This window comes from Diceros bicornis, chromosome 16 (genome assembly GCF_020826845.1).
Source record: "Diceros bicornis minor isolate mBicDic1 chromosome 16, mDicBic1.mat.cur, whole genome shotgun sequence".
In the NCBI taxonomy this organism is placed as follows: Eukaryota; Metazoa; Chordata; class Mammalia; order Perissodactyla; family Rhinocerotidae; genus Diceros; species Diceros bicornis.
The window spans coordinates 7,225,502-7,251,174 of NC_080755.1; the positions used below are offsets into that span (position 1 = coordinate 7,225,502).

General features: G+C 35.0%; 1 protein-coding gene across 4 annotated transcripts in view; it reads left to right on the plus strand.

Moving 5' to 3' along the window:
- ANKRD12 (ankyrin repeat domain 12) overlaps positions 1-25,673 on the plus strand; it is a 124,679-nt gene that overhangs the window by 11,654 nt on the left and 87,352 nt on the right. For 3 of the 4 annotated variants that reach the window (XM_058556702.1, XM_058556705.1, XM_058556703.1), the window contains exon 2: positions 21,309-21,441. In XM_058556702.1, the coding sequence (XP_058412685.1) occupies positions 21,355-21,441 (87 nt within the window). In that variant the 5' untranslated portion in view covers positions 21,309-21,354. Of the gene's footprint in view, positions 1-20,156; positions 21,056-21,308; positions 21,442-25,673 lie in introns of those variants that run through there. The other variant, XM_058556704.1, reaches the window with a different exon arrangement.

A 25,673-nucleotide genomic window follows, 5' to 3' on the forward strand; every position in this document is an offset into this window, starting at 1 on the left:
TAGACTAGATTGTGTCTTCTTCATCTTTAGTTCCATTGCTTGGCATATAGATGCTTAGTAAATGTTAAAGGATTAAATTATTGGATGAGCAAACTGGGATATGATAGCTAAAGGAATTTAAGTAATTTAATGTCACACACTTAATTCATTTTTTTGAGGTTATAAGGAAAATCAGTTCTTCTATACCAATATGTATTAGACATACTTTTCATGATTTATCTATACTGAGGAAGGAGAGGGGGAGATAAAGGTAGATACGGAGGGGGCTGCAGAGGGAGAAGGATAAGCATGTGCACAGGTGTGGACACACACGCACCCATACAAAAAAGCAGGCCACACTGAAGGGATAGCAAAAATGAAGGCACAGTGGGGCAGAAAACGGGGCTAAAGAAAGTAGGAAGGGATCACATCATGAAGCACCTTGTCAACGTGTTGTTTGATCTTTATTATGACAAAAAGCAACTTAGGCTTTTTAAAAGGTAGTGACGTAATTGGAGCTGGAATGGACCTCATTTTAAAACAGGAAACTGAAACCCAGAGAGTTTACTAGAAAGAGTTACAACAAGAACCCAGGTCTTCTAGTACTTTATTTACTTTGCTAAATTCCTCCTAATATATTTTGCCTTAGACATGGGTAAGATTAGTAGGTATTGGTTGTTTATATTTCAAGCAACTGAGCTATCGAAGTATCACTCTATTTTATACCACAGGTTTACTTTTGTTGAATTTTGAAGGTAATATACATATTATAGTTAAACCAAATTGACCATTTATAATGTATTTACTTTGTATAGTCTTCTGAATTATCTGTGATGCTCAGATTCCTGAAAGATATAATAGTTGGCAACAATAGTTGGCACAACAAAGTGCAGCCTGTATTTACTGGATTGAGCTTCTGTCCTGAATCTTTTGCTTCGTTTCATATTCTTGTGGCTGGGTTAGAAAACATAAAACATGTAAAGTACTTTTTACCTGGTTCCCTCTACCTCTGTCTGAAGCAGTCTCATTATTCTTTCGCCTTTGGTTCTACCCAGGACACTGAAGTTCTCCAGAGCAAACCAAGTGGAAGTCAACCTATTTTATTATTTTTTAAATTTGTATTTGCGGTAGTAGTACATGTTTATTATAAAAGTCAATATAGAACGTATAAAATAGACCATAAACATTCCTTAAGGACTTTTAAGAACATTGTTTTAAGGACATTGAGGACAGTTTATTTTAAAGGATGTGGATGTTTATCTTCATCTTTTGTGTACTGTTGGTTAAATTTGTGGTTTTTATGATACTAATTTCTTGGCGTGGAATACAACCATCATATTTCCCTGTGGGAAAATGTCATGGAATAGCTGCCAGAAAACACTGTGGTGAAAATCAACCATTGCTTACTTTGGGAAGGTATGGTAAAGAAAGCAAGAACCCTTTTCGTAGACTAAATCCTCACTTGGATGATTTAAGTAGGTAAAAGGGGGAAAAAGTCCAGTTAATATCCCGGAAGCGTGGCCATTTATTTTGAGGCCTTTTCCATTATTTTTTTAAAAGTACTTTTAAAATGAACTAAATTTAGGTTAAGCTATTTGGTCTTTGTTTAAATAGGAGATACTTAGTATTTATGTGTAATGGTTTATTCTTTTTTGCATGGGGGAAAATAGCAATAAGGATATCATAATTGTTTTAATAATTTAAGCTATGATTTTTGCAGTCACAGAAAAATAGAATTTGGAGTGAAATTGTTCTAATCCTCTTATTCTGGAATGAGAATTTTGGAAGGATAGAACATCTTCAATGTCATCTAGCCTAATTTTACTTTCAAGAAGAAACAGAAATATTGAGAAGTGATGAAGGTCAACCAAAAATCAGTGGTAGATCTCAGAATAGAATCTTGAACTTAAGGTTCCCCAATCAAATCACAGAGAAAGTAATGGTCACTTTCCTAACTGAATGACTTAAAAAAGGATCATTGAATTCCATTGCTGTGATTTGTCCCTTTATTAAAGTTGCCTTTTTTCTCAAAACAGTTTGGAGGGAACATTTTTACCCCCAAAGCAGCTGTAGACCAGTGAAAGCTGGAACAGGAAAAAAGTTAGTAATTACCATTCCATGCTTATGGTTCTATCTTTACTTTCTTTAGGTAGAATGTAAAATTCATAGTAAACTTGGCAGCAATTTGGATGTTTTATATGCACCAAGGACTATGCCAAAGTATCATTTTAGTTACTTCCCACAGCCTTATCAGTTGAGCTTTATCATTTCATAATATAGATGAAGAAATTAAGTAACTTGGACTTTGTTTTCAGTTGTATTTCATCTAAAGTGCATGTTCTGGGGACTTCTGGACAAGAGGCCAGACTGGGGAAGCTCTCTTCTTTTTCGAATATATGGAAATGCTAGATAAAAATAAAACATTTAAGATGTACATATTTGAGCTTGAAAGCAAGAGGAATCTGCAGGTGTCTGAAATGGAAAAAGAACTCAAAGTCATAATAGAAAACAGAAATTGAAGCCCTGTCCAATAAGGAAAATAAATGGCTACCACTTACTGTGTGAGCTTTAATGTGTTGGTGGAATCCATAGGCCCAGGCATGGTGTGGAGCTGAGCCCAGACCAGGAAGGGTCTGAATTATTCATAAATGGGGCCTAAAAAAAAAAAGCCCATCTACCAGACTGGGTTTATATTTCCTGGTATATCTTCTTCCTATCTTTTTATTTTCAACCTTTATAGTATCTTTTAAAATGTGGTCCCTTTTACAAAGTATATTGCTGAATCTTATTTTTATCCAGCCTCAGAGACTCTTATCTTTTGATTGAGTTTAATCCATTTTCATTTATTGTGATAACACATATATTGGAAATTAGTTACATTCTATGTATTATACTTCTATTCATTTTCCACAATCAGTTTGTTAATCTTAAACATATATATATCTTTCTCCAAACAAGACAAGCACTTTAACCACTTTCTCACTTTCCTCTAGTCTCCTCCACCACACCCCTTACTCCCCAGTTTCCCAGCAGCCATGTTGATGTTTTGTAGAATTTTAGTTCTGGATCGTTAGGGGTATTCTTCAAGCACCCATCCATCTTTTTTCTTACTTTTTGTATGAAATATGCTTTATTAGGTTATTTACTCACTCTTACTCTCATATATCAAATAGTGTCCTCATAGATTTTTTTCAATTTTTATTTGAGTGCCTACTTAAAAGCAGTTTTCACACAGCGTGTTTATTTATATGTAAACATGCTAAGGCCTTTTTATGCCTGAAAATATCATTGGTTAACCCTCATGTTTAAATGATAACTTAGTTTGATTAAAGATTTTTGGTTTGAAATTCTTTTCCTTTAACATTTTGAAAATATTACTACATTGTTTTCTTGTGTCTGGTGTTGCTTTTCGGAAGTTCTGGTGTCAGTTTGATTTCTTTTCCTGTGTATGTGACCGGCAGTTCCTCTCTAGAAGATTTTGAAATTTTTAGTTTGTCTTTTTCACTTTATAATGTGTCTGGGTATAGTTCCTTTTCTGTCTTGTTTGACACTTGGGCAGTTCTTTCATTCAACAAATACTTATTTGTTGGGAGTCTACTGTGTGCCAGCATGTATTCCAGACACTTTAATGTGAGATCTTCATCTTGCCTCAATTTGGGAAAATTATTAGTCATTTTTTCAAATATTGTTTTCTCCATTTTTTTTTTTTTCTTTCTGATCTCCTCTACCTCGTCTTCTAGCTCACTAATTCATTCTTTGGCTTATCCATTCTATTATTTATCTATCCTGTGGAGTTCTTTATTTCAACCATTATGCTCTCATACTCTTTATTTCTTCTTGGTTCTTTTTAGTTCTGCTGCATATTGTCAATTTTCTCTTATGTCTTTGAGGATTTTAAATGCTTTTTAAAAATTCTTGATGTTTGTTTCATTAATTCTGCTTCATATAGTATAGATGGTTTACTTTGAGTTTAGATCTTATTCTAAGTGGGAAACCAAGAAGAAAATTAGGCAGGGCAGGGGTATCATCCGATTTTTAGTTTTAAAAGATCACTCTGCTGCTTGTAGAAGGGGTATGTGCGTAAGAGAGGAGGAGGAAGAAGGGAGGAGTGGAGTAAGAATAGAAGCAGGGAGATCATTTGTGAAGTTTTTGCAGTAGCCTATTCAGGTGATCTTGGTGGCTTGGGATGGGTGGCTATTGAGATGGAAAGACGTGGATCTAATTTGGGATATGTTTTAGAGATGGAATCAACATTTCTAATTTTTGGCTTAAATGATGGATAGATGGTAGTGCCATTTATTGAAATGGAGAAGATGGATGGGTAGGTGTGGAGGAGCAAGTTTGACAGGGAAAATCAAGAATTCTCTGTAGTCATTTTTTGATTCGATATGCCTATTAGACTGATATCAGTGTGAAGATGTCAAATAGTTGGATATACAAATACAGATTTTTTTTTTTTTTTTTTTTTTTGGTGAGGAAGACCAGCCCTGAGCTAACATCTGATGCCAATCCTCTTCTTTTTTTGCTGAGGAAGACTGGCCCTGGGCTAACATCCGTGCCCATCTTCCTCTACTTTATATGGGATGCCGCCATAGCATGGCTTAACAAGCCCTGCGTCGGTGTGCACCCGGGATCCGAACCGGCGAACCCCTGGTGGCCACTGCGGAGCGCGCGCACTTAACCGTTTGCGCCACCTGGCCAGCCCCACAAATATGGAATTTTAGATGAGTACTAGAGGTACAGATTTGAAAGTCAGTGGCACTTCAGTGGTATTTAAAGCCATAGGACTGGATTAGGTCATTTAGGGAGTGTGGTAGAGAATAGAAAGGGATCCACGATTAAGTCCCAATTTAGTCCAACATTTAGAGGTTCTGCAAAAAAGGAGAAGTCAAGAAAAAAGGAGTTTCTTTTTAAGGGGCTTATTCTATCATTTGCATAATTTTAAGCATAGAAATGTACTTTATTTTGTTTAGCCAGATTTATATAAATGGATATTTAGGTTTTTTCCCCCAGTGTTTTGGACATAGAAGTAACATTTTAGTGGCTGCCTTTGTATGTTATCTTTGCATATTTGTGTAGTACGCCTGTAGGATACATTACTAAAAGTTGAATTGTTAGGACAACAGGCTGTGCATTTTTATTTTAATGACTTTGCGAAATTCCTCTCCAAAGAGGTTATCCCAATTTCATTGCCATCAACAGTGTATGAGTATTCCAGTTTCCCTGAACACTTGCCAACACAGCCTTAATCTTTGTCAGTCTTAAGTGAAAAGTTGTCTTATTCTGTAAAATAATGAGTGAGTTTGAATAGTTCTATATGTTTACTCAACATTTGTATTTCTTGTTCTTTGAACTGCCTCTTCATGGCTTCTTCTGATTTTTTTTTTGTAATAAGTTGTTTTTTATTGATTTGTTACAACTCTTTGATTATTCTTCATAGGTGTTACAAACGTTTTCGCTTGTCTGATTTCTGTCTATGATATTTGCATGTCCAGTTTTAATTTTTTATTTATGACTTATAAAAAATAACTTTTAGCATTTATATCATGTTTTAGAAAGACTTTCCATCTTTAAGATTTTTTTCTAGTACTTATATGGTTTAATTTTTACATTTATTTCTTTGACCCAGATACCAACATTTTTAACTTATCAGAATTATTTTTAAATTTATTTGGTGAGAATTGGCAGGATAATTTTGAAAAAGAAAAATGATGAGGCATGAAAATTTATTATAAAGCCATACAAAAAAGAATAAAAAATAAAAAAATATTCAAAGGCCAAAAAAAAGAAAAACCCAAACCAAATAGTATACTATTGGTGCAAGAATGGAAAGGCAGAGTAGTGAAACAGACTGGAAAGCCCAGAAACAGATTTGGGTGTATAAAGGAATAAGCTTGTTATTAAAAACTGGCATTACAAATGGATGGGAAGAGTTAAATGTCAAAAGAAGTTAAAGGAAATAAGAGTGAATATATTTTCTGATCTTGAAGTAAGAGGGTTTAAGCCTGAAAGAAAAAGAAGGATTCATAAAGAAAATACAGACATAAAAAAATGTGGTTTTGATTGCTGTACAATGGATTGTATAATGTACAGTGTTCATAGCATTGTTCACAATAGTTAAAAGGTGAAAACAACCCAAATATCCATTGATGGATAAATGAATAGACAAAATGTGGTATATACATAAATGGATGGAATATTGTTCAGCCTTCAAAAGGAAAGCAGTTCTGACACATGCTACAACATGGGTGAACTTTGAAGACATGCTAGTGAAATAAGCCAGTCATAAAAGGACAAATATTATATAATTCCAGTTATATGAGGTACCCAGAATATTCACATTCATAGAGATGTGGTGCTTGCCAGGGGCTGGGAGGAATGGGGAATGGGAAGTTACTGTTAATGGATATAGAGTTTCAGTGGGAGTGGATGAAAAGGTCTAAAGATGGATGGTGGTGATGGTTGCACAACAGTGTGAATGTATTTAATGCCACAGAACTCTACACTGATAAGAAATAACAAGTGTTGGCAAGGATGTGGAGAAAAGGGAACCCTTGTGCATTGTTCGTGGGAATATAATTGGTGCCGCCATTATGACAAACAATATGGAGGCTCCTCAGAAAATTAAAAATAGAACTGCCATCTGATCCAGCAATTCCACTTCTGGGTATTCATCTAGAGAAAGTGGAAACACTTGCTGGAAAAGATATATACACACCCGCATGTTCCTTCTAGCATTATTTACAATAGCCAAGGCATGGAAGCAACCTACGTGTCCATTGATGGATGAATGGATAAAGAAGATGTGGTGTATATGTAACGATGGAATACTATTTAGCCGTAAAAAAGAATGAAAGCTTGCCATTTGCAACAACACAGATGGACCTCGAGGGCATTATGCTAAGTGAAATAAGTCAGGTAAAGACAAATACTTCATGATCTCTCTTACCTATGAAATCTAAAAAAAAAATTGAAAACCAAGTTCATAGATACAGAGAACAGATTGGTGGTTGCCAAAGGTGGGTTTGGGGGGCTGGAGAAATGGGTAAAGAGGACCAAAAGATTAAAAAAAAATTGTGAGAAAAATAAATAAGTCACAGGGATGTAGTGTACAGCATGGTGACTATAGTTAATACTGTATTGCATGTTTGAAAGTTGCTAAGAAAGGAAATCTTAAAAGTTCTCATCACAAGAGAAACTATGTATGGTGATGGATGTTAACTAAACTTATTGTGGTGATCATTTTGCAATATATACAAATATTGAATCATTATGTTGTACACCTAATATGACGTTACATGTCAGTTATACGTCAATTTAAAAAAATGGTTAAAATGGTAAATTCTATATCAGGTATATTTAACCACAATTTAAATATATATATGCAACAAAAATGACAGCATTGTTTTTCTTGTTTTACAAATGAATAGGAAAATGATGATTACCACAGTAGAAAAATAGCAAAGGATACTAACAAAATTCTGAAGAGGGAAAATAGAGAATAAGTGGCTGAAGGAAGTGAAAAGATTTTTGATAGTGAGAAGTCAAAAAACCTAAGGGATCAGAGTGTGGGATGGGATATAGACATGAACTTTGAAGAAAACCAGGATGGGAACAGGATTTGAGGTAGAGATAAAGGCTGTGACAGAAAGTTAATATGAAGTAAAGTTACTGGGAGGTATGTAGTGCTTGCTATGACAAGGGTAGAGGGAAATATTGCTTAGTGGTTCCCAAACCATTAAAATTACCTGGGGAACCTTTTTTTTTTTTAAGTAACTTTTTTACTTTAGAGTAGTTTTAGATTTACAGAAAAATTGCAAAGATAGTACAGAGAGTTCCAGTATACGTCACACGAGTTTTCTCTGTTATTAATGTCATACATTAGCATGGTACATTTATCATAGTTGGTACACCAATATTGATACTTTATTACTAACTAAAGTCCATACTTTATTCAGATTTCTATAGTTTTTTACCTAACGTCATTTTTCTGTTGCACGATCCCATCCAGGATGCCACATTACACTTAGTTATCATGTCTCCTTAAGCTCCTCTTGGCTGTGACAGTTTCTCAGACTTTCCTTGTTTTTGATGACTTTGACAGTTTTAAGGAGTACTGGTCAGGTACTTTTGTAGGGTCTCCCATCATTGGAATTTGTCATATGTTTTTCTTGTATTAGACTGGGGTTATGTATTTTGAGGAGGAAGATTACAGAGGTAAAATGCTATTTTCATCTCATCTTATCAAGGGTACGTACTGTCAACATGACTTATTACTGTCGATGCTAACTTTGCTCACATGGCTGAGATAGTATTTGTGAGGCGTTTCAAGTTACTCTCTTTTCCCCTCTTTCCATACTATATTCTTGGGAAGGAAATCCCTGTGCAGCCCACACTTAACGGAGTGGAGAGTTATGCTCCACCCCCTTGAGAGCAGAATATCTACATAAACTACCTGCAATTCTTCTTCATGGAAAATTTGTCTGTTCTCTCCTGTTTTTTAATTTCTTCCATCATTTGTTTATATCCGTATGAACACAGATATTTATACCTTGGATATAACCCAATACTACTTTACTTATTCTGTTGCTCAGGTGTTCTGACTTTGCTGATTGGGACCTCTTTCGATTGACACCTGTATCCCTTTGACGTATTCCCATTGTTGAGTTTATAGATTTATGTCTATTTTTTGAGTACTTCCTTACTTTCTGGCACTACAAGTCTCCAGACTCATCTTGTGTATTTCCTGTGTCAGTCCTAGGATCAGCCATTTCTCTAAGGAGCCCTGGTTCCTTTTATTGGAGAAAGATAGTAGTAACTGGGATCTTGGTGTTAGGTGTGCTCCTTGCTACTGGGGTGCTGTTGCTTCTGGGCTTGCTTAGCTGACATCGGAAGGAAATATATGTATGTATACTAATTCCATATATACATATCTACAAATATTTCTGTATGTAACTATCTGTATCTAAGCTAAACATGAGTTCGTATTGATGTCTCAAATGGTAATCCATTACCACATTCCAGCCTTCTCCTGACTTGCCTGTCTGCAGCCTCCCACTCTAACAGTCAGAAACCTGGCTCCCACCATTGACTATCTGTTTACTCAAGTGTTCATTTCTAGAATACATATATAGTGGTTTCAAAATTGTTAACCTGTACTACCAGGGAGCTTTTTTTATTGAAATAAAATTCACATAACATATAATTAACCATTTTGAAGTGTATAATTCAGTGGCTTTAAGTGTATTTACAACGTTGTGAGCTATCACCATTATCTAATTCCAGAACATTTTCATTACCGCAGAAGAAACCCTGTACCCATTAAGCAGTCACTCCCTGTTTCCCTCTTCCCCCACCCCCAGCAGCTACTAAGGGAGCTTTTTAAAAGTGGATATTTATCTCTCAGATGTTCTGATTCAGTACCTCTAAGGATGAAATTAGGAATCTGTATCTTTAAAAAAGCTTTCTGCCTTGCTTCTGGTAATCAGGCAAGTTTGAATTACCAAGTGGCGTAAGCCTTTAAGAGCAGCATATTTTGAGTAAATTGAAGTGTTCTAGAAGCAGTAACGTGAATCAAGGAGCATCTCATCAAAGCTAAAAGCAATGCCAACAGAGTTTGATCATCTTTAGTTTAAAAGTCATCTTAGAGTTGAAGCAAGGAAAAGAAACCATTTTATAAACTGGCAGTTTCTTGCATTTGTCTTTAGATTTCAGTTAAGTTTTAATCTGCAGTCGGTATTCATCCGTTGCTAAATTTTGGTGTCAGTACTTCGTTCTGCGTGTTTTCCCTTAGGTTTTTTTTTTTCCCCCCTGATTTTTTTTTTTATACTCCTCCTTATCTTAGCCCAATCAGAGGAAAGCTACCCCTCTTCCTGCCCCCAATACCTTGGTAAAAATGCACTCTTAAAAGATAAGTACTAATTGCCAAGTAGCTATGAGGCTGTGGTAAAGCTAAGTACATCTGATAACTTAGTTCGGAAAGACTTGCTGACAGACTTTGAGTTTAATCCCTTCTTGTTTGTAGATGGAAGCCAAAGACAAACCCTAGTGTTCTTCAATACCCCTATGAAGAATTTTTCATTCAGACTTACAGTTGGAAGACAGAGTGACTAGAGTGAACAGAATAAAATAATGTTTCAAGCATTGCTTCTGAGGATCTAATGCTCACCAAATGCTGGAAGACTGTAAAGTGGTCTCAAAATAACAGACTTCTGTTTAGTTCTTAGAGGAACACTTCTGTAGATTTTCACTTTTTTATGTATAATCTGTATGTCCATAGCAGACGACTTCACAGATTCTGTTATCTGCTTCTGTTCTCCGAAGTTCTCCTCTAGCCATACTGCCAGCTAAAAGTGTCTTTTCCCTCTCATCCCCATCTTACAAATAGTCTACCAGAGTCCTCTCTCTGTTCTTGAATTTTTTCCCCTAACCCTCCCTCCTTTTGTCATGTTGAGTAGTTTTTTCCCACGGATATGGTCCCAAGCCTTCTTCCTTCTTGAGTTCAAAGCACCTTCTCAACAAAGTTTGGCCTCTTCCTTTGGGCGATTTGGTACTCTGCTAAGAAGATGAAGTTTCTTCAAATTGTTAGCCTTAGGATGAAGGTTAACTTATAAACAAAAAAAAAGCAACTTATTACTGTTTCCTGAAGAGTCAATTTAGTTATTATACTAAGAAGTCTGTCAAGCAAGACTTGGCATCATTGCAGTTACCTCAGTTTTCAAGAAGGATGCTTATCTGTGTGTATCACCCTTCTTTGTCTTAAGTTAGTTGTGTTGTTTGATTCTGCTGTTCTTGTTATTAAATTGTAACTTAGCATTGTGACATTGTGACATTGTGACATTGCTGCTTATTAAATTTGTTATACTTGTTTGGTTAAACTTTACATTGTAGGTAGTGACATATGTTTTTATCTAGTTGTTTTTGGCAAATTGCCAATAACTGGACTTTTCAGAGATGGGTATGCTGTGTCCCAAAAAATGCATTGTGCGTTGTGCTAAAAATGAATTGGTCAGACTCCTTTTGCTAAAGCAAATGCAGACATAATCCAAGAAAATTTGCTTGTATAATGATTTTTTTTCCGCCTAGAAAGGATTGGGAAGGTAGATGGGTGGTAGGATCTTTATCACCACCTTACATAAGTCAAGAGATCTGAGATACAGTAGTTATCTTCCAGTTGTGTGACCTTCCCCTACCCCCAGCTTCAAAAGCAGTTTCTAGAGATCCCAATGAAGGAGGCTTTGAAAATGCAGGTTGGAAAATACTGTTTGAAGTTCTATTCAAATGTCAAGAATTGTGTAAAACTTAAGTCATTTTCTACTTACAATCGAAAAGAGAGAGAAGTATAAACTGTGGTTTGAAAGCTTCTCTTGAGACTATTTTAAACTTAAAAATCTGCAGAGGGCAGTAGCTAAGAAAACAAATTTTCTACCTAGAGTAGAGAAGAAAATAGACTTCCAGAGAAGCCAGTGTTAAAGGTTATAAATAAGAGGCAGTGACAGAAACCAGTAGTTGCTCCATTTACTTCCCAGAAAAAATGGAAACAGATCAGTCTAGGAGAAGAAAGCTATGGAGCATTTATTGACATAACTGATAATCAGTAGAGAAACAAATTGAATATGATACCAGTGGTTGAATGCTCTTTAGGGTCAATCTTCTTATAAGTTAAAATACTCTCCCAAAGAGTTGGCATCCTGTGAAAAATGGAAATGACAGTCAAATATGTTTTTAATGAGACTCTCAGGCTGCCTAGGGTGGTTATTTTTAAATTAAGATGATACATACACCCACATGTGTGCATGTTGTGTGTATATATATGGTTTAATATGGTAGGGAAAGCCCCTATTTTAAATTAACCCAAGTGAGTCCTTTTCTAATGAGATCTTTTATAATATCATTAAAAATACTCCCTAGTTTGTTTTTCAAACTTGCCTAGTGATAAGAACCACTGAGATACTTATTAAAAGTACAAATTCTTGAGTCCATTTCAGGCCTGCTAACTCTGTATTTTAACAAGTACTCAGGAAGTTTTTATCATCCAAGACTTCTGAGAACACTGTCATTTATTTGCTTGATAAATTTAAGTTGTTATTGATTAGATTTTCTTAACTAATAGTCAAATAATGTGAATTAACTGGTATTATTAAGTACAGATTCTGTGCCCATTTGAGAGCTGTGAAAATTTCTGAGTGTTTTTGAGAGTAACATGCATATAGGAAGAAGGAGCAGTGAGAGATGAGACTGAATATAAAGAATGGTTCAAGATAATGATGTTTGCCAACCAGAAATAGTCACTCATCTGTGACTCCCCACTACGATAGAAATTTTTTAAGTTTTCGGTGTAATTTTGACTGAGTTAAGAAACATCTTTGTTCTTAAAGTGCTTATACTAAAGGAATAAATGGCATATAAACAACTTCTTCACCCAAATGATGTTTTGTTTTGTTTTTTTTTTATAATTTTTTTTATAATTTTTTTTATAATTTTTTTTATAATTTTTATTTATTTTATATTTTAAATTTTTATTTATTTTATAATTTTTATTTATTTATTTTTTCCCCCAAAGCCCCAGTAGATAGTTGTATGTCATAGCTGCACATCCTTCTAGTTGCTGTACGTGGGACGCGGCCTCAGCAAGGCTGGAGAAGCGGTGCGTCGGTGCGCGCACGGGATTCGAACCCGGGCCACCAGCAGCAGAGCGCGCACACTTAACCGCTAAGCCACAGGGCCAGCCCTGCGCTAGTTTTTGATGTACCTGTTTATGCTAATTGCTACCTCTGAATAGCAACTAGAATGTTTTACCTTCATTATAAACAATTATTCAGAAATAGCAATAATATTAAAAAAATATATTTTTAGTATCCCTTGAATGATCACAAATAGTAACACCATTAAAAAAAAAAACAAGAAAATACTGGATTATTTTGTTTTAGAAGAAGATGTCTTTTACTGCAGTAACTAAATAGGGTAGAAAAATTCTTGAATATAATAGCATACATTTATAGACCGTCAGCTCTGGACGTGAGTTGCTATTAGCTGAATAAATAGACTCTTTGGTCTATAAAGAGCAAGAATATATTTATTGCAAAGGAAGAAACATCTTTAAAAAGGCAAAATCAAAGCTTTAAACTGCATCCTTTACCTGATTGGTAGCAAAGTCTATCATAGAGCTTGCAGGTGGTTGGCCCTTAACAAGTATTGATGCCTCTGTGCAGCCTTAGGGCAAGGAGGTTGAAGAGCAAGCAGTGTAACAGCCACCAAGAGTGTCATACAAAGGATGGAAGAAAAGAATAATTCTTAGCCACAGAAAGATACCACCAGCTATTTTCATTTATAAAGTGGCCGTACTACTTTGCATTTCCTCCTAACCCCCCGGCAATATCTGAGAGTTCCAGTTTCTCTACATCCTCACTAATACTTCGTCTTCCTTATTCTTTTTCATTTTAGCCATTTTTGTGGGTATATAGTGGCATCTCATTATTAATTCCCTGATGAATAACAAGGTTGAGCGTCATCTTCTGTGTTTGCCATTTATTATATATTCTTTGGTGAATTGTCTGTTAACAATCTTTTGTTCCTTTTAAAATTGGATTATCTTCTTATTCTTCTTGTAAGAGTTACTTATATATTCTGGATATAAGTCTTTTATAAATATATGATTTGCAAGTGTTTTCTCCCACTATGGCTTGCTTTTCATTTTCTTAATAATGTCCTTTGAAGAGCAAAAGTTTGCTCTGTGAAGTCCAGTTTATCTACATTTTTCCTTTTATAGTTTCTACTTTTCACAGACTGTTTAAGAAATCTTTGTCTAACCCAAGGTCGCTAAAATATTCTCCTGTGTTTTCTGCTAGGAAACATATAACTTGAGTACATATGTTTAGGATGTGATACATTTTGAGGTAATATTTCTCTGTGGAGTGAGGTAAGGGTCAAAACTCTTTTTTTTTTTTTGGCATATGGAAATACAGTTGTTCCAACACCATTTGTTAAAAGGACTATATCCTTTCCCCAATGAGTTGCATTGGCAGCTTTTTTGAAAATCAATTGGTCATATGTGTACAAGTCTATTTCTAAACTTTACATTCTGTTCCATTAAACAGTGTCTTGCTTACTGTATCTTTATAGTAAGTAGTGAAATCAGATAACGTGAGTCCATGAATTTGGTTTTTTCCCAGAATTATTTAGACTTTTCTAGGTCATTAGCATTGTTATATATGTTCTAGAAACGTTTTGTCAGTTTCTATAAAAAAAAGCATTCTGGGATTTTGACTAGGAGTGCATTGACTTCTCAGACAAATTTGGGGAGAATTGACATCAATACTGAGTCTTCTAATCCGTAAACGTAGTATCTCTCCATTTATCTATGTCTTTATTGTCTTTCAGCAGTGTTTTATATTTGTCACTAGATGGTTTTACACATATTTTGTTATATTTATCCCTAAGAATTTAGTGTTTTTGATGCTGTCGTATGTTGTATTTTTAATTTCAGTTTGTATTTGTTGCTAGTATATAGAAATTAAATTAATTTTCGTATGTTGAATGTGTATCCTATGTCCTTCCTATGCTTACTTATAAGTTCTAGTAGCTTCTTTGTAGATATCTTGCCTTTGTCTACATAGACAATCATGTCATCTGGAAATAAGAGCTGTTTTACTACTACTTTTCCACGCTGCATACCTTTTATTTATTTTTCTTGCCGTATTGAACTAGTTAGGGCTACCAGTAAAGTACAATTTTGGATAGAAGTGGCGAGATCATCTCAATAGATGCAGAAAAAGCATTTGGCAAAATTCAATATCCTTTCGTGATAAAAACTCTTAACAAATTAGATATAGGAATAACATACCTTAACATAATAATGGCCATATATAATAAGCCCACAGGTCACATCGTACTCAGCAGTGAAAAGCTTTAGCTTTTCCTCTAGGATCAGGAACAGGACAAGGGAGCCTAGTCTCACCACTTCTATTCAACATAGGACTGGAAGTCCTGGCCAGAGCAGTTAGGCAAGAAAAAGAAATAAAAGACATCCACATCAGAAAGGAAGAAGTTAAATTGTCTCTGTTTGCAGATGACATGATCTTATATATAAAAAAACTCTAAAGACCACCAAAAAACTACTAGAACTAATAAATGAATTCAGTAAAGTTGCCAGATACAAAATCAACATACAAAAAGTATTTGCATTTGTGTACACCAACAATGAACTATCTGAAAAAGAAATGAAGAGAAAAATTCCATTTACAATGGTATCAAAAAGAAAAAAATACTTAGGAATAAATTTAACCAAGGAAGTGAAAGATCTGTACACTGAAAAGTATGAGACATTGATGAAAGAAATTGACAGAAATAATTGGAAAGATATCCTGTGTTCATGGATAGGGAAGAATTACTAAAATGTCCATACTACCCAAAGCGATCTACAGATTCAAAGCAATCTCTATCAAAATTCCAATGACATTTTTCACAGAATAGGAAAAAAAAAATCCTGAAATTCATATGGAACCACAAAACACTCTGAACAGCCAAAGCAATCTTGAGAAAGAAGAACAAAACTGGAAGCGTCACACTTGCGGATGTCAAGCTGTCTTACAAAGCTATGGTAATCAAAACAGAATAGTATGGGCATAAAAACAGACACACAGACCAATGGCACAGAATAGAGAGCCCAGAAATAAACCTATGGATATAGGGTCAACTAATCTTTGACAAGAGCATCAAGAACACAAAATGAGGAAAGGGGAGAGTATTTTCAATACATGGTGTTGGGAAAACTGGTTATCTACATGCAAAAGAGTGAAAGTAGACCCTTATACCATACACAAAAATTAACTTAAAATAGATTAAAGACTTAAATATAAGACCTAAAACCATAAAATTCCTACAAGAAAATATAGAGGAAAAAGCTCCTTAACATTGATTTCATGGATATGACACCATAAGCAAAGGCAAGAAAAGCAGAAATAAACAAGTGGGACCACATCAGATTAAAAATCTTCTGCACAGCAAAGGAAACAAAATGAAAAAGCAACCTGTGGAATGGGAGAAAATATTTTCAAACCATACATCTAAGGGGTTAATATCCAAAATATACAAAGAACTCATACAACTACAGAGCAAAAAAAAAAAAAACCCCATTAAAAAATGGGCAAAAGACTGGAACAGATTTTTTTCCAAAGAAGGCGTACAAATGGCCAAGTATATGAAAAGGTGCTCAACATCACTAATCATCAGGGAAATGTGAATCAAAACCACAATGAGATATCACCTCACACCTGTAAGGATGGCCATTACCAAAAAGGGAAGAGACAGCAGGTTTTGGTGAGGGTGTGGTGAAGAGAGTCCCTTGTACACTGTTGGTGGGAATGTAAGTTGGTGCAGCCATGATGGAAAACAATATGGAGGTTCCTCAAAAAATTAAAAATAGAACTGCCATCTGATCCAGCAGTTCCTCTTCTGGGTATATACCAAAGGAAATGAAATCAGTATCTCAAAGAGAAATTTGTACTCCCATGTTTGTTCCAGCGTTATTCACAGTAGCCAAGATACAGAATCAACGTAAGTGTCTCTTGATGGATGAATGAATAAAGAAAATGTGGTGTGTATATATCTATATGTTTACAATGGAATATTATTTGGCCACAAAAAAGGGAAACCCTGCCATTTGCGACAACATGGATGAACCTGGAGGGAATTGTGCTAATGAAATAAGCCAGACACAGCAAGACAAATACTGTCATCTCACTTGTATGTGGTATCTAAAAACGTTGAACTCAGAGAATTGGGAAGTAGACTGGTGGTTGCCAGGGTCTAGGGAGTGGGGGAAATGAGAGATGTTGGTCAAAAGGTACAAACTTTCAGTTATAAGATAATTTCTGAGGATGTAATGTACAGCATGGCGACTATAGTTAATAATACTATATTGTATACTAGAAATTTGCGAAGAGTAGATCGTAAGTTCTTACCACACACACAGGAAATGCTATGTGAGGTGATCGATGTGTTAATTACCTTGATTGTGGTAATCATTTCACAATGTATATACGTATATCAAATCTTCACATTGTACACCTTAAATATATACAATTTTCGTTTGTCAATTATGCCTCAATAAAGCTGGGGGGAAAAAGTGATGAGAGTAGACGTCTTTGCCTCATTGTTGATCTTAAGAGAGAAAGAAGGCATTCAAGTTCTGTTTTATTACTAGTTTGCTGAGAGTTTGTCATCAGTGAGCATTAAATTTTATAAAATGCTTTCTCTGTATCTGTTGAAATGCTCTTTTTTTTTTTTTTTTTTTTTTTTTTTTGCTTTTAGTCTGTTAATACAGTGAATTACATAGATTGATTTTCAAACATGAAGCTGGCGTTGAATTCCTGGGATAAATCCCACTTGGACATGATGTGTTTATCCTTTTTATATTTAGTTGGATTTGATTTGCTAATATTTTGTTGACGATTTTTGTGTCTGATCATGAGGTATATTGGTCTGTAGTTTTCTTGTGAAAGACTTACTCTGGTTTTGCTATCAGGGTATTGATGGCCTCATAAAATATGTTCCTGCCTCTTTCCTGTTTCAGGAGAGTTTGTATAGAATTGGCATTATTTTTCCTTACATGTTTTATACAATTTATTTTGGAAGCCATCTAGGCCTGGAGTTTTCTTCGATTTTAAATATAAAATCAATTTCTTTAATAAATATTGAGCTATTGACATTATGTTTTCTTCAGTGAGCTTTGGTAGTGTGTACCTTTCAAGGAATTTGTCTATTTCATTTAATTTGTTGAATTTGTGTGTATAAAGTTGTTTATAATATTCCCTTATTATCCTTTATGTGTTTATAGGATCTGTAGTGATATTCCCTTTTCAGTGTTGATTTTGGTTATGTAAATCTTCTCTCTTTTATTTCTAATAGGTCTGGCTAAAGATTTATTAGCCAGCCCTGTGGTCCAGTTAAGATTCGGTGCTCTGACCGCCATGGCCCGAGTTTGTTTCCTGGTCAGGGAACCACACCACTTGTCAGTTGTCATACTGTGGTGGCTGCATGTTGCTGTGATGCTGAATGCTATGCCACCAGTATTTCAAATACCAGCAGGGTCACCCATGGTGGACAAGTTTCAGCAGAGCTTCCAGACTAGGACAGATTAGGAAGAAGGACCTGGCCACCCACTTCTGAAAAAATTGACCATGAAAACCCTATGAATAACAGCAGAGCATTGTCTGATATAGCGCCGGAAGGGGAGAGGATGGCACAGAAAGACTGGACAGGGTTCTGCTCTCTGCTATACACAGAGTTGCTAGGAGTCAGAGTCAACTTGATGGCACTAAAAACAGAGATTTATTGATCTTTTGAAAGAACTAGTTTTTAGTTTCATTGATTTTTCTTTATTTTTTTAAATTTATTTATTTATTTTTGTGAGGAAGATTAGCCCTGAGCTAACATTTGGTGCCAATCCTCTTTTGGCCGAGGAAGATTGGCCCTGGGCTAACATCCGTGCCTATCTTTCTCTACTTTATATGGGACGCCGCCACAGCATGTCTTGACAAGCGATGCGTCAGTGCACACCAGGATCCAAACCTGTGAACCCCAGGCTGCTGAAGCAGAGCGTGTGCACTTAACGGCTGCGCCGCCGGTTTTATTTTTCTTTATTTTTTAATTTGGATATATACCTGTTACCTTTCTCTAAATGATTCTGGTTTAATTTCTTTATTGGGTGGGAACAAACTTTGTGTGATTTTAATTATTTTAAATTTATTAACATTTGTTTATGATCCATGATGTGGCCTATCTTGGTGAATATTCTGTGTGCCCTTGAAAAGAATGAGTTTTCTATTGTTGGGCAGATTATAATGTCAGTTAGATCCAGTCGATTCAAATCAATGACATTTTTCAATTCTTTCGTATCCTTGTTGATTTTCTAAGAGAGTAGTTCAAGCCTCCAACTGTAATTATGAATTTGTCTATTTCTCCTGTCAGTTTTGTCAGTTTTTACTTCCTGTATTTTGAAGCTCTGTTGCTAGTTGCATACACATTTGGTGAACTGACCCTTTTATCAGTATGTAATATGTAATGTCCCTCTTTGCTGTGAGATCTATTTTGTCTGATGTTAATATAGTCACTCCAGCTTTCCTTTGATTAATGCTTACATGGCATATCTTTTTCTACTCTCTTACTTTTAACCTACCTATATCATTATACTTGAAGTGAACTTCTTGTTAGTAGCGTATAGTTTGGTCATTTTTTCCCCTCCTTCTGACAATCTTTGGCTTCTAATGGGTGTGTTTAAACCATTTGCATTCATGTAATTATTGATATGTTTGAATTAGGCCTATCATTTTATTATTGTTTTGTTTTTTCCATCTGTTTTTCATTCCTCCCATTTTCCTTTGTCTGCCTTCTATTGGGTTATTTGTACATTTAAAAATATTCCATTTTCATTTACCTGATGTGTTTTGATTATCTCTTTGTATAGTTTGTATAGTGGTTGCTCTAGTGATTACAATATATATCGTGCACCCAGAACCTAACTGTATCTTAAATGCTTAATATTTGTTGATTGAAGTAATATTTTTGGAATCTAATTGTGATTTTTATTGCTAGTGCTGAAATTTTTCCAGTAAAGTTATTGGAAAATAATATAAGCTTTTTAAACATATAATCTATTAGTACAATATTATTGCCATGTGTAATTTTCTCAAAAAATATTCATGACGCTCCTTCGTTCACCATTAGCTTGCTTTGCATGATCTACAAAGGAGATACTGCTTTCTCTTCGTAATCTTGCCTAGGCTAATGCCTGTTGATAATACGCAACTCAGTTTTACCTTTGAGTCAAGACTTTTCCGTTTATATATGACTTATAACTTTTAACTCTGTAAGCTTTACACAGGGCTAGCTTTGGGGACAGTGCTGTGTTTAAATGATTCTGTTATATGGAATAGTTGAAACAATTGAATGATGCCAGGGTAAACTCTGCCTCTTGTGTGTAGTGTTATAAAAGTTTATTTCTTCAAGCTTGTTTCTATAAAATGAAGTATTTGAACTGTTTGAACTCTGGCAGTTTTTTTGTGTTAGAATATACTCTAATTTGGCTATATCTAGATTAATTTAATCTAGTTTTGATAATTTACAAATTAACTCAGTTCATTTAAGGGATTTTTGGTTTTGTTTCTATAGAAACCAAATAAATTTTAAAGCACTAATAGAACAATTTGAAGAACATAAGAAAATTTTACTAATCCTCTCTTCAACTCTCTTCTGAGTTTTAATAATTCACATAGGTACTAGAATGTAGCTTAGTTAGACCTATGATACGCATTTATAGAGAACTGATAGCATGAAATAGTTAAAATTATGCTTGTCAGTCATTCTGCTTGTCGTGGCCAAGTCATGCTCCTGTTGGCCAGCAGCCTCACTCTAGCCCAGTGCTGTGCAATAGAGCTTTCTGTGATAATAGAAATGTATATCTGCACTTTAATTTTAATTGATTTAACTTTCAGCAACCACACGTAGGTAGTAGGTCATCAGACAACAACACAGGTCTAGCTTCATGGCTTCTCCTTTTATATGTAAAACACCCTTCTTGGAATTTTTTCTGCATCTCTCAAGTGTAACCTTGTACATAAGTGTAAGCTTCTAAGAGGGTCCTTGACCTATTAAATCAGCTTATAGAGCAGGAGACAGAAGGCTGAACAAATTGAAAAGAGAATGATACATGAAGTGATAATTACAGTACAGTATGATAAGGATTAAATCAATGAATAGGTTGATGAAGTGACTGAATGCCTTGGGGATGTCTGGGAGTTCAGTGAAGGAAAATAAACCACCCCAGGGATTTTAAGGAGGAAAGTTTTAATAAATTTAATTTAAGTTAATTTAAAATAAAGTATTGTAAGATTACTAATCAAACCTGTTGGGTTCTTGGTGGAGTCTTCAGAAATAACTTCCAGACCAATGCAGTAATACCAGAGAATCTATTAGGAGCTCCTATCTCTAGAGCCATGCTGGAATGACAAACCCTTTGCCACTGCTTCCACTTTGACTGCTTCTGGTACCAAGAAAACTGGATATTAGTCTGGAGAAGGTAGGAAGAAATATAAAAGTAGTTTTCTTTTCTTCTTTTCAGTGACAAGTTGAATGGACTTTAACAAGAGAACTTTAATTAGAAGCTTAAATTGTTAAGTGAAAACTTATTTTAAGCTAGGATAGCCTCTCTGAGAAAATTATCTTATAGAGACATAGAAAAAACCAAATTGCACTAACTGTGGCTCAGACTTTAAGTAGGTCTTATTGTGTATGTATACAAATAACCCTTATAATGTATCCATTCTTTACAGATCCAGGATGAGAAGACTGATAAGAAGCTAGCTGAATAGCTATAAGATGCCCAAATCTGGGTTCACTAAACCAGTTCAGAGTGAAAATTCTGACAGTGACAGCAATATGGTAGAAAAACCGTATGGAAGAAAGGTATGTGATTATACTAAAGATTTGTTGACTCTTGGAACTGGGAAAAAGACTCGCTGATTTTGTATTTTTAATAATTACTCATAAAATAAAAAGCAGTATAGATGCCAGATAAATCCAAATCATTTCTCTAAGCCCTTTAGAAATAATTTGGATTCCTGGGGATAAGATTGTTTTTCATTCCCTAAGATAACACAATTACTTAAATAATCATTAAAAAGGGGGGGGAAAGTCTAAGACCTCAGTCATTTGGCATTTCTTCCCCCATCCCCTGACCCCTGGTAGCAAAACACACGTACACAGTAGCTGTTCTGTTTTCCATGTATATAACCTTGGATAAATTTATATAACTTTCCCAACCTCAGTGTCTGTCTCTGGAATGTAGGACAGTAGTGCTTTATAGAATTGCTGTGACAGTGAAATGACATAAGTATTGTGCTTATATACAATGCTTTGTACATCGTAAGTGCTCAATAAATGTTAACAGTTTTTGTTGTTTATTATTAGTCATTGCCAATGACTTGTGATTCTGTCTTTTTACGTCTATCCTTCTTCATTCCTATTTAATTTAGACCCTGAAAAGCTTCATTTAGAGTTCTGCAGTTTTCTCCTAACTGATCTCACTATCCCTAGCCTCTCCTTTATCTAGTTAGTTTTACACATTATCTTGGAATTTTTCTTTCTTTTTGTTTTAAGTCTTTTTTTTCCCCTAAGCCATTTTCTTGTTGAAGGTCATCTGAAATGTTTCCAGTTTGGGGCTAATATAAATAAAGCTGCTGTGAACATTTGTATGCAAATCTTTTAACAACTTTATTGAGGTATAATTTATGTACCATTACATTTACTCATTCAGTGTACAATTCAGTGATTATTTAGTAAATTTATAGTTATGCAACCATTATCACAATCCAGTTTAGACCATTTCCATCATTATTAAAAGATCCTCATGCCCATTTGTAGTCAGTCCTTATTCCCACTCTAACCCCCAGGAAACCCCAAATCGGCTTTCAAAATCAGGAAGTGGAAGTTTTCAAACTTTGTTCTTTTCAAAAATTGTTTTTGCTATTCAGGGTCCTTTGCCTTTCCATGTAAATTTTAGGATTAGCTTGTCAGTTTCTGCAAAAAAGCCAGCTGGGATTTTGATAGGAATTTCATTGAATCTGTACATTGAATCTATAGATTACTTTGAACAGAATTGCCATCTTAATAATATGTCTTGCAGTCCATCACCACAGAATGTCTCTGTTTATTTATATCTTCAGTTTCCCTGAGTGATGCTTTGTAGTTTTCAGTGTACAAATCTTGCGCTTCTGTCATTAAACTATTCATATTTTATTATTTTGGATGCTTTTGTGGATAATTTCATTTTGGATTTTTCATTGCTAGTGTATAGAAATACAATTGATTTTTATATAGTGAACTTGTATCCTGCAACCTTACTGAACTCATTTATTGGTTCTAAAAGTTTGTGGATACCTTAGGAATTTCTACATACGGGATCATGTCATTTATGATAAAGATAATTTTACTTCTTTTCCAGTGTGGATACTTTTATTTCTTTTTCTTGCCTGATTGCATTGGCAATCCCCGTCTTTTGAATGCAGCATTTACTCCACTCACATTTAACATAGTTATTGATAAGGTTGGATTTGTATCTGCCATTTTGTTCTTTGTTCTTATATGTTTCATGTGTTTTTTGTTTCTCTCCCATCTATGCTGCCTTTTTTGTTTTAAATATTTTTCAGTTACTACTTAAATTTCTCTGATTTTATTAAACTATGTTTCTTAAATTATAATCTTAAAATGTTGATCTAGAGATTATAATGTGTATCCTATTATTACAGCTTAATATTGACTTAATTCCAGTAAAATAGAGCAACTTTGCTCCAGTATAGCTCTATTTCCTCCCCTTCCTTTGTGCTGTCTACATAATATAGATTACAACTTCATTTATTATTAACCCAACAACAGAATGTTATAATTATTGTTTTATACAATCTTATCTTTTAAAGAAAGAAGAGAAGAGAAATATATATTTATACAGTTCTTTGTTTTTACATACAAATTTATCAGTTTTGGCACTCTTAATTTCCTTTCATGGATTCTAGTTACTGTCTGGTGTCGTTTCCTTACTGTCTGTAAGAATTTTCCTTAGTATTTACTGAAGACAGATCTTTAGTCGTGATTTCTCTCAGTCTTCATTGATCTAGAGATAGCTTGATATTGCCATTTTTTAAAAACAGCTTTATTGAGATATAATTCACATATTGTACAATTTTCTCAATTAAAGTGTACAATTCACTAGTTTTTAGTCTATATCCAGAATTGTGCAGTCATCACCATCAATTTTAGAACATTTTCACCCAAAAAAAGACTCTGTTTACCCATTAGTAGTCACTTCCTAGTCTGTCCCCAGCCCCCACAGCCCTAGGCAGCCGCTAATTCACTTTCTGTCTCTATAGATTTGCCTATTCTGGATATTTTATGTAAATTGAGTTATATAATATGTGGTCTTTTGTGATGGCTTTTATTTTTAAATGATAGTTTTTTTGGATGGACAATTCTTAGTTGACTTTTTTCTTTTAGTAGATTGAATACAGTGAGGCTTCTGTGTCTGCAGGTTTTTCATCCACAGATGTGGAGGCCGACTGTATTCATTGTACTGTGCCATTTTATATGAGGCTTTGAGCATTCATGCATTTTGGTATCTGTGGGAGTTCATGGATTTTGGTATCCAGGGGGATTCCTGGATCCAATCCCCCATGGATACTGAGAGACGACTGTATGTCATCTCACTTTTTTCCTTCTTTAACTGTTTCTGATGAGAAGTCAGCTGTTAATTGTATTGTGCTCTTGTGGTGATGAATTTTTTTTTTTCATTGCTGCTCTCTCTTTTGTCTTAAAGCAGTTAGAGTGTAATGTGTTTAGGATCCCTTTGTGTTTATCCCACTAGGGATTTGATGAGCTTCTTGGATCTGTGATTAATGGTTTTCGTGAAATTTGGAATGTTGAATTTACTGCTTCCTTTTTGTGTATGTGTGCCATCTCACATCTGCTGTTGAATGTATGTAGTACATTGTCAGTTACTCTACTTTTCAAATCTAGTATTTCCATTTGGCTCTTTTTGTAATTTTTCTTTATTGATATTCTCTATTTAATAAGTCATTGTTGTCTTACTTTAGTTCTTTAAACATTGTTTTATTTATTCCTTTCTTTATAGTAGCTGCTTTATAGTCTTTATCAAATCTAGTATCTGGGCCCACTCAGAGATGTTTGTATTGAATACTTTTTTTCTTGCTCTTTTGTATGCCTTAATTTTTATTGGAAACTGGACAATTTAGGTCATATATTGTACCAGCTCTGGATTCTCATTATTTTCCACCTGAAAGTTTTAATTTTTGCTAGATTTTTTTGTTTTTAGTAAAATATCAGGAGTTTATCTGTGGAATTTGTCACAACAACTGGTGTCCATTTTTTTCTTTTTCTTTTTTAGTCTTACTCCCTGAGGGTTGCCCCTGTGTCTACATAGATTAGTCACCAGCCACTGATTGATCAGAAGTTGTGCTCAAATATCATGTCCACCTTCGGCTGACAGACTTATGTGTGTGTTGGGGAGTGCATTCAGCATTCAGGCATTTTTCAGATCTGGCATTTACTTTCTGCTGGGCTCACCCAGGTCTTCCCTTTCCTTGTGTGCAGCCTCCTAGTCAACTAAGAGTGTGTAGAGAGCTTGGACCCTCTCAGATCTCCCCTGCATATACACGCAATCTTCCAGTCAGTGAAGAATATATATATATGGAGAGCTTAGTCCTTCTCAGGTCTTCCCCACGCGTTTACATAGCTTTCCTGTCAGCCAGATGTGTGGCAGTCTCATCCAACACCCTTTATGGCTCTGTCATTACTGCAATTTCCCTGTTAAACTTCTGGCTTATCCACCAGCTTCTGCTCCCCTGCAGCAGAACCACAACCTTAGGCTAATAGAACTATGTCCCCCCCCCATTCATTTCCTTCCCTGTTTGCTATTTTTATCAACAGTGTGGCTGGGTGTGGGTTTTTGGCCCTGTACACCAATTCAGGTCGACACTCTCTGGCAGCAAAGATGCTGGCTTTCATTGCCAACCCCACCCTGGTAGCACTTCGTGCAAACTAAGCAGTGGCCAGGAAATGAAAGCAACCCCAGGCAAGAATGCCAAAGACGCTCATTGTTCTTATCCATAGTTTAGCAGTTTTTCTTG